Source organism: Solanum lycopersicum, chromosome 9 (genome assembly GCF_036512215.1).
Source record: "Solanum lycopersicum chromosome 9, SLM_r2.1".
Lineage (NCBI taxonomy): Eukaryota > Viridiplantae > Streptophyta > Magnoliopsida > Solanales > Solanaceae > Solanum > Solanum lycopersicum.
Genome location: NC_090808.1, coordinates 7,808,354 through 7,820,420, shown reverse-complemented (window position 1 = coordinate 7,820,420; position 12,067 = coordinate 7,808,354). Strand labels below are relative to the sequence as shown.

At 31.6% G+C, this 12,067-nt stretch overlaps 1 protein-coding gene and 1 long non-coding RNA gene across 2 annotated transcripts; one reads left to right on the top strand and one right to left on the bottom strand.

Annotated features, from left to right (window-relative positions):
* Positions 1 to 6,945: 6,945 nt before the first annotated feature.
* On the bottom strand, positions 6,946 to 8,946 carry LOC112942157 (uncharacterized). The gene is made up of 2 exons (XR_003248165.1): positions 8,830 to 8,946; positions 6,946 to 7,246 (listed from the first exon to the last, which is right to left on the bottom strand). It is a non-coding gene; the product is annotated as an uncharacterized lncRNA (long non-coding RNA).
* Positions 8,947 to 9,677: 731 nt separating this feature from the next.
* LOC101260261 (wound-induced protein 1) lies at positions 9,678 to 10,386 on the top strand. Its single transcript, XM_004246778.5, has one exon. The coding sequence runs from the start codon at positions 9,765 to 9,767 to the stop codon at positions 10,257 to 10,259; it is 495 nt and encodes a 164-aa protein (XP_004246826.1). The 5' UTR covers positions 9,678 to 9,764; the 3' UTR covers positions 10,260 to 10,386.
* Positions 10,387 to 12,067: the final 1,681 nt, after the last annotated feature.

Sequence of the window (12,067 nt, the reverse complement as noted above, 5' to 3'; positions counted from 1 at the left end):
TGAGCACTAAAATTAGTTAATTCATGGCACAAAACAAACAATAATAAAAGAGTAAAGGACAAATTAAACCTCATTCACCATTATTAATCCTGCCAAAAATTATTGAATATTACCAAGCAATATCCCCCTCATTCTTGTAACAAAGTCTCCTGTTTTATGTCTGCCTTGGCTGATAGTGTTGTATAGTATTCTGTTTCTTGATAATATTTTTGGCCTTGACTTTCCCCTTTTAAGGAAGTAATTTAACTTTATCCTAAATGATGACCTTTTGTATCATAAAAATATTATAACATATTTAACGTGAGAAGTTTTCGATTTCTCTTTTTAGGTTCTCGTCAGATATTTGAAACTCATAAAATATTTTTACTAGTTTGAATTTATACTTGAAGATTTCATTTTGAGGTAAAACACTACTTATCAAATAAATCTCTTTTTTTAAAGTTCAAATCCAAACTATTTAAGAATAAAGAATTATTTATCTAAACAAAACTAACTTTGCTCATTCTCATCGAACACTATTTCTAGTAAAACATAATAATACAAAATGAGACTACATAGAGGAGGAAAGATTGAAACTAAGGAAAATGAAACTAGAAAATGGGATAATTTGCTGGCTTTCACATGTTAGACATATATAAAAGTATAAATATTAAATTGGAGTGTGAGAATCCTAGAGGCAAAAATGATTTTACAATTATAATAAGTGATGATTATTTAAATTATAATATTAGTAAAAATTGAAGTAAAGGACAGACACTAGCTTCCAATTTACCATGCACATTATTTTGAAATATTTTTTGAGTTTTACTTAGTCCTTGTTACAAACTACAAGCTCATCGTTTGTCCTAGAAATTATTAATTAATTGATTGATTTCACCATGAATAAATCTATAGTTTTGTCTATTTTGCCAACCACTTAAAATTTCATATTTTCAAATTTCGGTCATTATTCTGTTTTCATTTGAGCTCAACAAATAAAGAGCTTTTTTATAAGTTTGTTATGATACATTTATGTAGATGTTTTTGCCGTATTTTTTTATTAAGTTCATGTACTAAATGAATGAACGTCTTTTAATCATTCTAACTTGTGAAGACATTTTATACCGGAAATAAGCGACGATTATGTAGAAATTCATGTAGAAATCTCAGTTAGAGAAATTAAGGATTGTATTGATATATTGATGGTATTGATCAATATTGATATACTGATGATTATAATGTTGAGTTACAAGCTCCTTATATAGAAGAGAATTGTAGAGTCCTAAGTTAATTATACTTAGAGTCCTACTATAATGCCTATTACTTCTATAATAATAACAATGCAATTATATAATCTAAATCCTAATTATACTATAATTCTAATAGTAATCTAATCCTAGTTGTAATATAATTCTAATCATAATATAATTCTAGTCGAAATATAATCCTAATTAACATAGGTATTCTAATCCTAATGCGATTTTAATTCTACACCAGTGATGTAAACTCGTCGGTCAGCTTCGTTGAACCTGTTCCTTTGACATGTTCCAATCGTCAACTTCCTTCCTCATCAACACCTGCTGCAGATAGGTCAGTCAACTGCGTTGGACCTGTTTCTTTGACATGTTTCAATCGTCAGTTTCCTTCTTTTTCAACACTTCCCCTCAAGCTAGTGAGTTGAGGAACGGTTACTCCTAGATTGCTTTGAATATCCAGCAATTTTTTTTTGAATACCCAGCAAAAACTTGTTTTTTCAATGCTTCGATATATTGATGTTGTTGCCGAATATATAGCAAAAAAAACTTTGAATACCCAACAAAAACTTATTTTGTCAATGCTTCGGTATGTTGATGTTGTTGTTTTCTCTTCCCCTACCTTTTTGGGCAGATAATACCATGTTATGGTCTTGTTATGACACTTTTTCTTCCTCTTTCCTTATATCAAAGTCTGTGAAGGCATTAACAAATTGATTAAGGGTGGGATATGGTGCATTACTTTAACCTCTAGCAACATGAATTGCTTTTGTTGCTTGAATATATGCTTTAAAAAAAAGATATCCACATCTCCTTGGCAGTTGAGCAACCCACAATTAGGTCCATGCTTTCTTCGGTCAAGGTGCTTGAGATCCAACTATTTAGAAATGCATATTTCTCCTTTCAATCATAAATGGTGCCACTATCTTTTGCATCCTTCTAAGCCGCTATAATATTCCCAGTGGTATAACTACTTTTACTTGGTTTATATTATCTGAGATATAAACCAATTTGGATATGTGTGTAATTTTTATGAGGTAGTTTGCTGACTTAAATTTAATGGAGTAAGCGACAATGAGTTGATGAAGTAAGGAAGTCGAGACATTTTTGGTAGAAGTTGTCATTGCAACGTGTAGTTTTTTTTTTAATCAATACTCAGGTGCAGAAAAGTTTTAAGATCTGATACCATGTAGACTTAGATTCCTACTACAATACCTATTACATCTATAATAATAACAATGCAATTATATAATCTAAATCCTAATTATACTATAATTCTAATAGTAATCTAATCCTAGTCCTAATATAATTCTAATCATAATATAATTCTAGTCGAAATGTAATCCTAATTAACATAGGTAGTCTAATCCTAATGCCACTCTAATTCTATAACAGTGATGTAAACTCATCAGTTAGCTTCGTTGGACCTGTTTCTTTGACATGTTCCAATGTCAGCTTCCTTCCTCATCAACACTTGCTGCAGATAGGTCAGTCAATTGTGTTGGACCTGTTCCTTTGACATTTTCCAATCGTCTTCTTTAATAGATTATTCTATAAAAGAAAATTAAAAAATACAGAAGAAAGAAATATGAAAACATTCTCTCTCATATCTTTTATCTATATATATTGTTTTATATTATTCCATATTGCTAATTGTGGGGGTAATATACCACAAATAATAAAATATTACAGTTGAAAACAAAATGACAAAAATGAATAATAGTTTGAGGCGTGGATATCTCACTCATTTTAATGAGATTCAATCTCATTAATTGCGGCATAATTTACACCGATTCAGTCGTATCACTCTTGGCTTGTTTCCTCCAGGATACAACAGCCCAACAACATGTACAACTCAAACAACTTCGTATTAGTTGAAAAGTCCAAAGATGACCTTCTTCAACATATAATTACTCTGTTTTATATAGTGAATATAGTTAAAGACTTGAAAAATTATTCCTTATCTCAACTCTCTCTTTAACTACACTAACTCGTTATATACAAAATACAACACTTCTCATATTTGACTAAAACTCTATCTCATCTTCCAACAAAGTAACCACACTATTTATAAATAAGAAATGTGTCCTTGTATGAATGGAAAAACAATGGATGGTAAATTGAGCAAACGAATTGCCCAAAAGTTACATAACTTACAACCATAATAAGATAGAATAATAGGTGAATAATGAGTTAGAGGTTACAAGATTTGGGGAATATTATAGCCACATTCTACCATGTTAACTAATGTGAGTAATCCTTCACCCTCATTGTCCCTTGCGCTGGATGCATTTGGAGAATTTTTGAAGCAATCTATATCTATTTTATTCTTTTCAAAATGCGTGGAATATGTAAATACAATTTAATTCTTAACCCTATATATGTGTAAAAATCAAATTGACCCAAAATTATTGGGTGCTCAAAATTTAAATTGTTGCACCGCATTTCCATAACTTTGGGACTCCACATGAGATGTCCTTTAGTAACTATGGATCAGATCGTTACCATTATCTATTGTTCTCTTTTGTATTATCTTATCGCGTAAATTATTTTGCCCTGAAAAGTGTTTATGCATGGAAGTTGTGAATAATACTCCATAACCATGCTTCAATCATCCATAGATGCATTTGGAGAGAAATTAGAGAAGATAGAAATTTGGGAAAAAAGAATGAATGATTCTATTATGAATATAACACTTATTTATACAATGTGGAAACGTTCAAAAATATCTAATGGCTGTGTAACTTTTAAAAATAAAAGAATTGAAAAATGACTAACTAACTGTTGTTGTTCTAACTAATTAATTGATTATACTGCAGTAACTATTCTAACTAATTAAATAATTGTACTAACTATAATTATCAATACCCCCCTCAAGTTGGAGGTGTGGAGAACACAAATAAGTTGCTTAATGCTGTAGAATGTTTGATTGTTGTCAATATCTTAGTCAATATGTCTGCTAATTGATCATCAGAACTTATGTGATGTAGCGAGATGAGACCTGTCTGAAGTAAGTTCCTCACAAAGTGGCAGTCAACTTCAATGTGCTTGGTGCGTTCATGAAACACTGGGTTTCAAGCTATATGTAGAGCACACTGACTATCACAATACACTTCAATAGGTGCAGGCAATGTCAATGTTAGTTCTCCTAATAGTCTGTTCAGCCATACCAGTTCTCCTGCAACTTTCCTTAGAGCCCTATACTCTGCTTCTGCTAAAGATAGAGATATAGTCTCTTGCTTCTTGGATTTCCAGCTGAGTGGGTTGTTCCCTAGCAACACAATATAACCACTTACTGATTTCCTAGAGTCAGGGCATGCAGCCCAGTCAGAGTCATAATAAACTTTGACATTGTATTATTGTTCTTTGGACATGAAAATCCGTAGAGTAGGGTTTGTCTTAAGGTACTTTAGTATATGAAAAACTTCTTGTAAATGTGGCTCCTTAGGATCTTGCATAAACTGACTGAGATGTTGCACACTGTATGATATATCCATCCTAGTATTAGTTAAGAAATTTAGCTTCCCAATAAGTTGTCTATAAAAGAGTGGTTCTGTCAAATGTGTTCCTTCTTTGGCATGGAGTTTTACTGCAACATCAAGTGGAGAGGTGCAACTGCTCATGCTTGCAACCTTATAAATTTTAACATATCAAGAACAAACTTTCTTTGAGATATAATCAGTCCATCATCTTTGTAGAGAACTTCCATTCCTAGGAAATAATGTAACTTTCCCAAATCTTTGATCTTGAACTGGTCATGTAGAAATGTTATAAGTTCTTCAATTTCAGAAACATTTGTGCCTTTTAGAATCACATCATCTACATATACAAAAACAAATATGCTAGAGGTTTCAGACTTTTTATGAAAAAGAGAATAGTCATTCAATGAGTGAGTGTACCCTTTTGAATATAAGGCTTAAGCTAACTTGGCATACCATTGCCTGCTGGACTGTTTCAGACCATATAAAGAATTGTTCAGTCAATATACCAGCCCTGGTTTGTGTATTACTAAACTTGGGGGAGCTTTCATATAAACCTCTTCATGTAAGTCTCCATGGAGAAATGCATTATTAACATCAAGTTGAGATATATTCCAACCCTTTTTGACAGTTGTGTCTAATAAAACTCTCACTGTTGTCATTTTAATCACTGGTGGAAAGGTTTCTGCATAATCAACTTCAGCCTCTTGTGTAACCTTTCACTACAAGTCTTGTTTTGAATCTTTCAATAGTTCCATCAGCCCTATGTTTCACCTTATAAACCCATCTACATCCTATGGCCTTCTTGCCACTAGGCAGAGGAACAAGATCTCAAGCATGATTTGTGTGCAAAGCTTCAAACTCCTGTGTCATTGCTTGTTGCCATGCAGGGTTCATAGAGCCTCCCTATATGAAGAAGGCTCTTCATCATTACTGATATTTCTCACAAGAATTTGACTCTCAAGTATCAAGACCTAAGGTGGTACATGTTGGTGTTTGGAAAAAGCTGTATTTAGGGAAATATTTGAGTTCTGTAAATGTTTAGTCAAATTCTTGGGTAGAATACAATCATGCAGGTGTGTTGGTAACTTATGTTGTCTAGATGGTCTGTTGAGAACTTTGGGTACAGGTGCAGGTGTAGTTGCATGATTGGAAGATTGATTGTGCTGAATGGTGGGTATTTCAGTTACATGATTAGGTGAAATGTGAGGTAAAGTGTCATTTGCATCAATTACATTATTGTCAACTTGTTGTCCAGTTTGTGATTAAACATTAGTAGAACAGATCAATGAAGAGAACAGAATTCAAGACAGAAGGAAAAGAAGAAACATCAGAAAGAATAGTAAAAGGAAAAATATTTTCCTTAAAAACTATATCCTTGGAGATGTGTATATTTTTTGTGGCTAGACTAAGAACTTTGTAGCCTTTTGATCCAAAAGGGTAACCTATGAAAATATGGGGTGTTAAACTGGCTTTGAATTTATCCTTATGAGGTTTTGGGACAGTAGGATAACATAGGCAACCAAAAGTTTTCATATGAGAATAGATTGGTTTGGTTTTGTATAGCAACTCATAAGGATATTTTACTTTCACATGAGAATTAGGAAGTCTATTAATGATATATGTGACACATAACACACTAACCCAAGTATTTAAGAGGTAATTTTGATTGAAAAAGAAGAGCTCTAGCAGTTTCTAACAAGTATTTGTGTTTCCTTTTCACCACCCCATTCTGTTGTGGTGTATAAGGACATGTCTTTTCATGAATAATTCCCTTTGTTTTGAAGAAGATTGAAGTTTCTACATTGACAAATTCAAGTCCATTATCAGTTCTTATGGTCTGAACACATGTGTTGAATTGAGTTTCAATCATGGATAAAAAAGTTTTTATAACTCATAAGGTGTTACTTTTACATGTTAACAATTGAGTTCATGTACACCTACTATAATCATCAACAAAAGTGATAGAGTACCTACAATTATCATGAGTCACATTATGGTATGGACACCATAGGTCTATGTGCACAAGTTGGAATATTTTGGTAGAAGTATGGGTGCTGTGAGGAAAGGGCATTCTTTCTTGCCTTGCCATGTGACAAATATTACAAAGGAAAGGTTGTTTGGTAGAAAAATTCTCAGGTATGGACTTAATTTCCCTCATTTTCACAAAAGGAACATGTCCAAGTCTATTATGCCACAACACATTCACATCATTACTAGTATGAGATTTAAAGGAAGCAGAAATACAAGGGCTTTTATTGAATAGTATACAATGTTGATTACATTTACTATGTGTGCATGAAGAAATAGGACAAGAAACAGATTTGAAATTGTGATTACATGTACTATGTTTGCATGAAGAAATAGGACAAGAAACATAATTGAAATTGGAAGACTTGATATGAAACTAGGAGAAGAGGTTGAAGAGGTACATGCATCACCGGAATGATTGGATTTCATCAAGCATTTAGAACACAAAAAATATAACCCATCTTTTGCCTCACCAATCACTAGAGACCTCTTCATTGAAGGGGCCTGCAAAATACATGAGAATTCAGAAAAATACACAATGCTTTTAGGCATAGATTTTGAGAGACAATTAATGGAAATAAGATTGTATTTAAAGGAAAGCACATACAAGACTTCATGCAGAACAATGTTTGATGCTAGTATCACACTACCTATTTTCACTACTTTCACTTTGTAACCATTTGGTAGGGTAATCAATAAGGGACAAGGAAGGTAAGCAATATTTGTTAAGAGGGTTATGTTAAAAGTCATGTGGTTAGAGGCTCCTGAGTCAAGTATCCAAGAGTCAATTTTATTGTGAGGACATCTGCACGATAATTTGCCAAAATCAATTGAGGAAGTACATGCTATCATACATGCAAAAGCAGAATTCACAGTACCACCCGAAAAATCAATGTGTTGAGTATTGTCTTTCTCAGCTTGAAAGTGTTGTAACATTTCCACAAACTGAATATACTGTTCTTTTGTCAGCTGATGACCTGTTTCATTATGATTTGCCTTGTGCTTTTCTTCTCCTGAACAATTTTCACCCTGAACATCAACCATGAGACCTTTGCCTTTGTTAAACCTAGGAAGATTCTGATTGTTTGTCTGTGGATAACAATGCAACTTATAACATTTATCCCTAGTTTGCCCTGATTTTTTGCAATAATCACATACAAATCGAGACCTGTTACCATTGTAAGAATTGGTCCGGGAGTAATTAGTTCTGAAATTGGGATTATCTGTGGAAGAGTAATTTGATTTCATGGACCTAGAATTACTTGCTCCTGCTAAACCATTCCCATTGAAGTTAACAGATCAAATGATTTTCTTCCCTATACTTCTAGCATATAGAGAAGTAGACTCCATGAACATTTAAGTGTTAGGCTTAATTTCTCTTTGTTTTCTTCCTGTATCAACAAGGAAAACGTTTGTGGTAGAGAAGGTAATGGATTCATCATGAGAATGTTCCCTCGTATTACAGTATAAATTTCATTCAATCCCATAAGAAATTGTATCAATCCTCTATCCTGATTTACCTTGAACATATTATCCTTAGCTCTACAAGTACAATTACAATTACACTGAGTTTTCGCATGCAATGTATTCAATTCTTCCCACAATCTTTTCATCTTGGTGTAGTAAGTAGTGATGTCTAAAGTTCCCTGTGATAACTCGTTAATTTCACATTGAACTACTTTGCACCATTGATTTGGTCATATCGATCCTCTAGTTCTTTCCACAATTCGAATGAATTAGAAACATATTCCACACTTTCTGCAATTTCCTTTGACAGAGAATTGAGAATCCATGAAGTAACCAGTGAAGCACTTGAGTTATCCCAAGGATGCATATACAGAGGAGAACTGAGTTCTTCACTAATAACACCAGTGCTATTTACAGTAGTATCATTTGAAGGCGAACCAGTTTCAATTGTCATAGTAATTCAATTCAAGGATCTAAGTGAAGAAATGCAGCGGAAGAAAAAAAAACAACTCGATCTGAATTCGATCTAGCAATCAATCAGAATCACAACACAAAGAATAGAACAAAGTAATTCAACCTAGCAATCGATCAAAATTATAACAAAAAAAAGAGCAAATTACCTCCTACTCTGATACCATGTGAAGAATACTCCATAACCATGCTTCAATCATCCATAGATGCATTTGAAGAGAAATTAGAGAAGATAGAAATTTGGGGAAAAAGAACGAATGATTCTATTATGAATGTAACACTTATTTATACAGTGTAGAAACATTCAAAAATATCTAATAGCTTTGTAACGGAAAAAATAACAAAATTGAAAAATGACTAACTAACTGTTACTGTTCTAACTAATTAATTGATTACATTGCAGTAACTATTCTAACTACTTAAATGATTGTACTAACTATAATTATCAATAGAAGTTAAACTCGTTAAACAACTAATATTCATCGATGCCCCCATGATGCAATTTTTAATAATAAAAGCTCTATTTTACCTGTTATAATAGATAAATTCTTATTTTTAATACAAATCTCACTTCAATGACATTTTACTCATAAATATATTTCAAATAATTTAATACTTTTTTTAAAAAAATAATAGGATGTATATATAAGTTAAACTCCTTTGCAAAATATGTAGTCTAGCTACTTGTTGATATACGAAATGTGTTATTCCTTTTTCTTTTTTTTTAATTAGAAACAACTAATTAATTTTAAAGTTTTGATTCATTAGTAATAATATTCAACATATCATTTAGTTTATAAACAACTTGGTGATATCAAAACCATATAATGCCACCGAACCTTTTCCCGTAGTCCAATTGCATGATTAAATGAATTTATTTGGTATGTTCATGTCCCTATTGTCATTTAATTTGAAAGTGAGTGACCACCAACCTTGCTATAGACACTAAATATACTCCAATAATTTCTTCTATATAAGGATCTTCGTTTAGCCAAACTATAGTATTTCCACTAAACTTTTTGAGTTTCCAAAGTTTGTGAATACATACATATATATTTTTTCCCTTCCTATTTCCTTATAATAAATGGCTCCTTCCATTTACATAGATTCCAAACCAAATATTAATTTAGAAATAGAAAACAATAATAAGTCCATAGTGAAAACTCTTTACAAGGCATTATCATGTACATGTGGTGACACTAAAAAAGTTACCGGTATTATTGTTGATGACTTAGAATGGTGGTTTCATGGACCACAAAATTGTCACTATATGATGAAATTACTCACTGGAGAAGTATCTAATAATAATAATAATTCATTCAAGTTTGAGCCAAGAAGTGTAGATGCTATCGATGATCATCGTGTTATCGTTGAAGGATGGGAAGGTGCAAAAGCTTATTGGGTACATGTTTGGACATTTAAAGATGGTGTTATTACTCAATTTAGGGAGTATTTCAATACTTGGCTTACTGTGACTGAGTTGAGGCCTATGGGTTGGGTACACTCCACCACATTGTGGCAGAGCCACCCACGAGACCTCGCGAAACGCTCACTTCCCGGCCTTATGCTAGCAATTTGAATGTACTATAGTCCATTATTAGGGAAAACAAAGTAAGGAGTGTTTGCTTTTTTCCTTTACCTAATATGTGAAAATATGTTAATGTAACAAAGTTGTTATGTATCCAAAGACGGACAATTTGATGAAATTTTGTACTTTTGTTTTTGTTTTTACATAACGAATCTGCCGTTACTATTCTTCATTTGCACATTGTTTTAATGCATTATTCCATAAGCCAAACAAATATTGAAGTAGTTTAAAAGCTTTTGTGAATAATTTTCAGTGGATACATTTTTTTGTTATAATTCAAATTCATGAAAATTTTGAAATTTAACTTGGAATTAGATCTCAAAATAACATATTTCTAAAATTCAACACCAAAATGAAAAAGAAAATTTTCATAGTCGAGAGCTTGGAATATTCTCAAATACTCTCTCTCTTTCAAAAGATTGACCTAGTTTCGGAGTTTAAGAAAAAGAAAGAAGACTTTTTAATCACGTGGTTCAAATTTAAAGTTATGTCAAATGTACCAAAATATCCTTTAATCTTGTGGTCTTAAACATGCAACGTGGAAAGTTAAAGTTAAAGTGTTGCCAAAAAAAAGAAAGGAATCATTTTTTTCGAAACAAACTAAAAAGAAAACAGAGTCATTTTTTTTTTGAAATGGAGAGAGTATTTATTTTACTATTTTCTTTTCAAAATTATTACAGCTAACTGAAAGTTAGGTATCCTGAAGTTACAATTATTATTCATAATTCATATTTAAATAGTATAAGAATATTTTTGGCCGGAGTGGTCGTATATATTATATATATATGTAATAGAAGGGGTCCTTATCTAAATAAGGGGTCATTTGCTATTAAGGCAATAGGAAAAGTGCATATTGCAATTCAAAAGGATTATTAATACATGTATATTAATATATATCTTTTGATTATGAGTATGGACCATTAATTGTTTGGTTCAATGAAATTAGGGATTACGTACGAATTAATCATGTTTTTAGTTTAGGACCAGATTAATTAAACTTTCTATATGACTGTGTCAAGTCATAAAATTTCTTCCTATTCTCCCTCATAATACACTCAGATTAAAGAAGCTTAAGATACAGAGTAAATATTCCAAAAAGTTATTTAATTACAAAAATTTTGTAGTAAAATTATTTAATACTGTTTTGTCTTTATAAGATTATTCAACTTAAAATTTTTCTCTTATAAAATCATTCGATTGATTTAATTACAAAAAATACATTTTAACCCTTATAATGTTTTGGATTTGGAAAAGAAAACCTTTTTATATTTTGATGAGACAATAAACCACCTTAATCTTAAATCAATTACAAAAATAAATTAAATTATTTACATTTATTTTTATAATGTAAAAAACAATCCTCGAGTTAATCATTTCCAAGAACAAGATGCAAAGAGATTGGAAGAGGAAACAAAATATGAGAATCGAACGTGGTATCTTTTAGTATCTGGGTAAGCAAAGTAATAATTTATAATTTTAGTAGATTAATTGTAAAGTTCAAATTACCTTCTATTTTTATTTTTTCTATTTACGTAGACACTTAAATTGTATTATAATTAAATTCATATGAAATTTGAATTAAATTATGTGCATTTGGATTAAATGAATAACTTATGTTCATTTTATTGAGTTCCAATTCAAGGTCCATTCTATCTTGAAATTAAAATTCATAACATGTGTCACAGAGACTAGATATTCAAGACAAACAAGGTGATGCCACGCGTCTAACTCAGACAAAAGAGATTGGACCCAAGTTAATTCAGCAGCTGCATTGGCAAGAGTTTTGCATTCAAATTCAG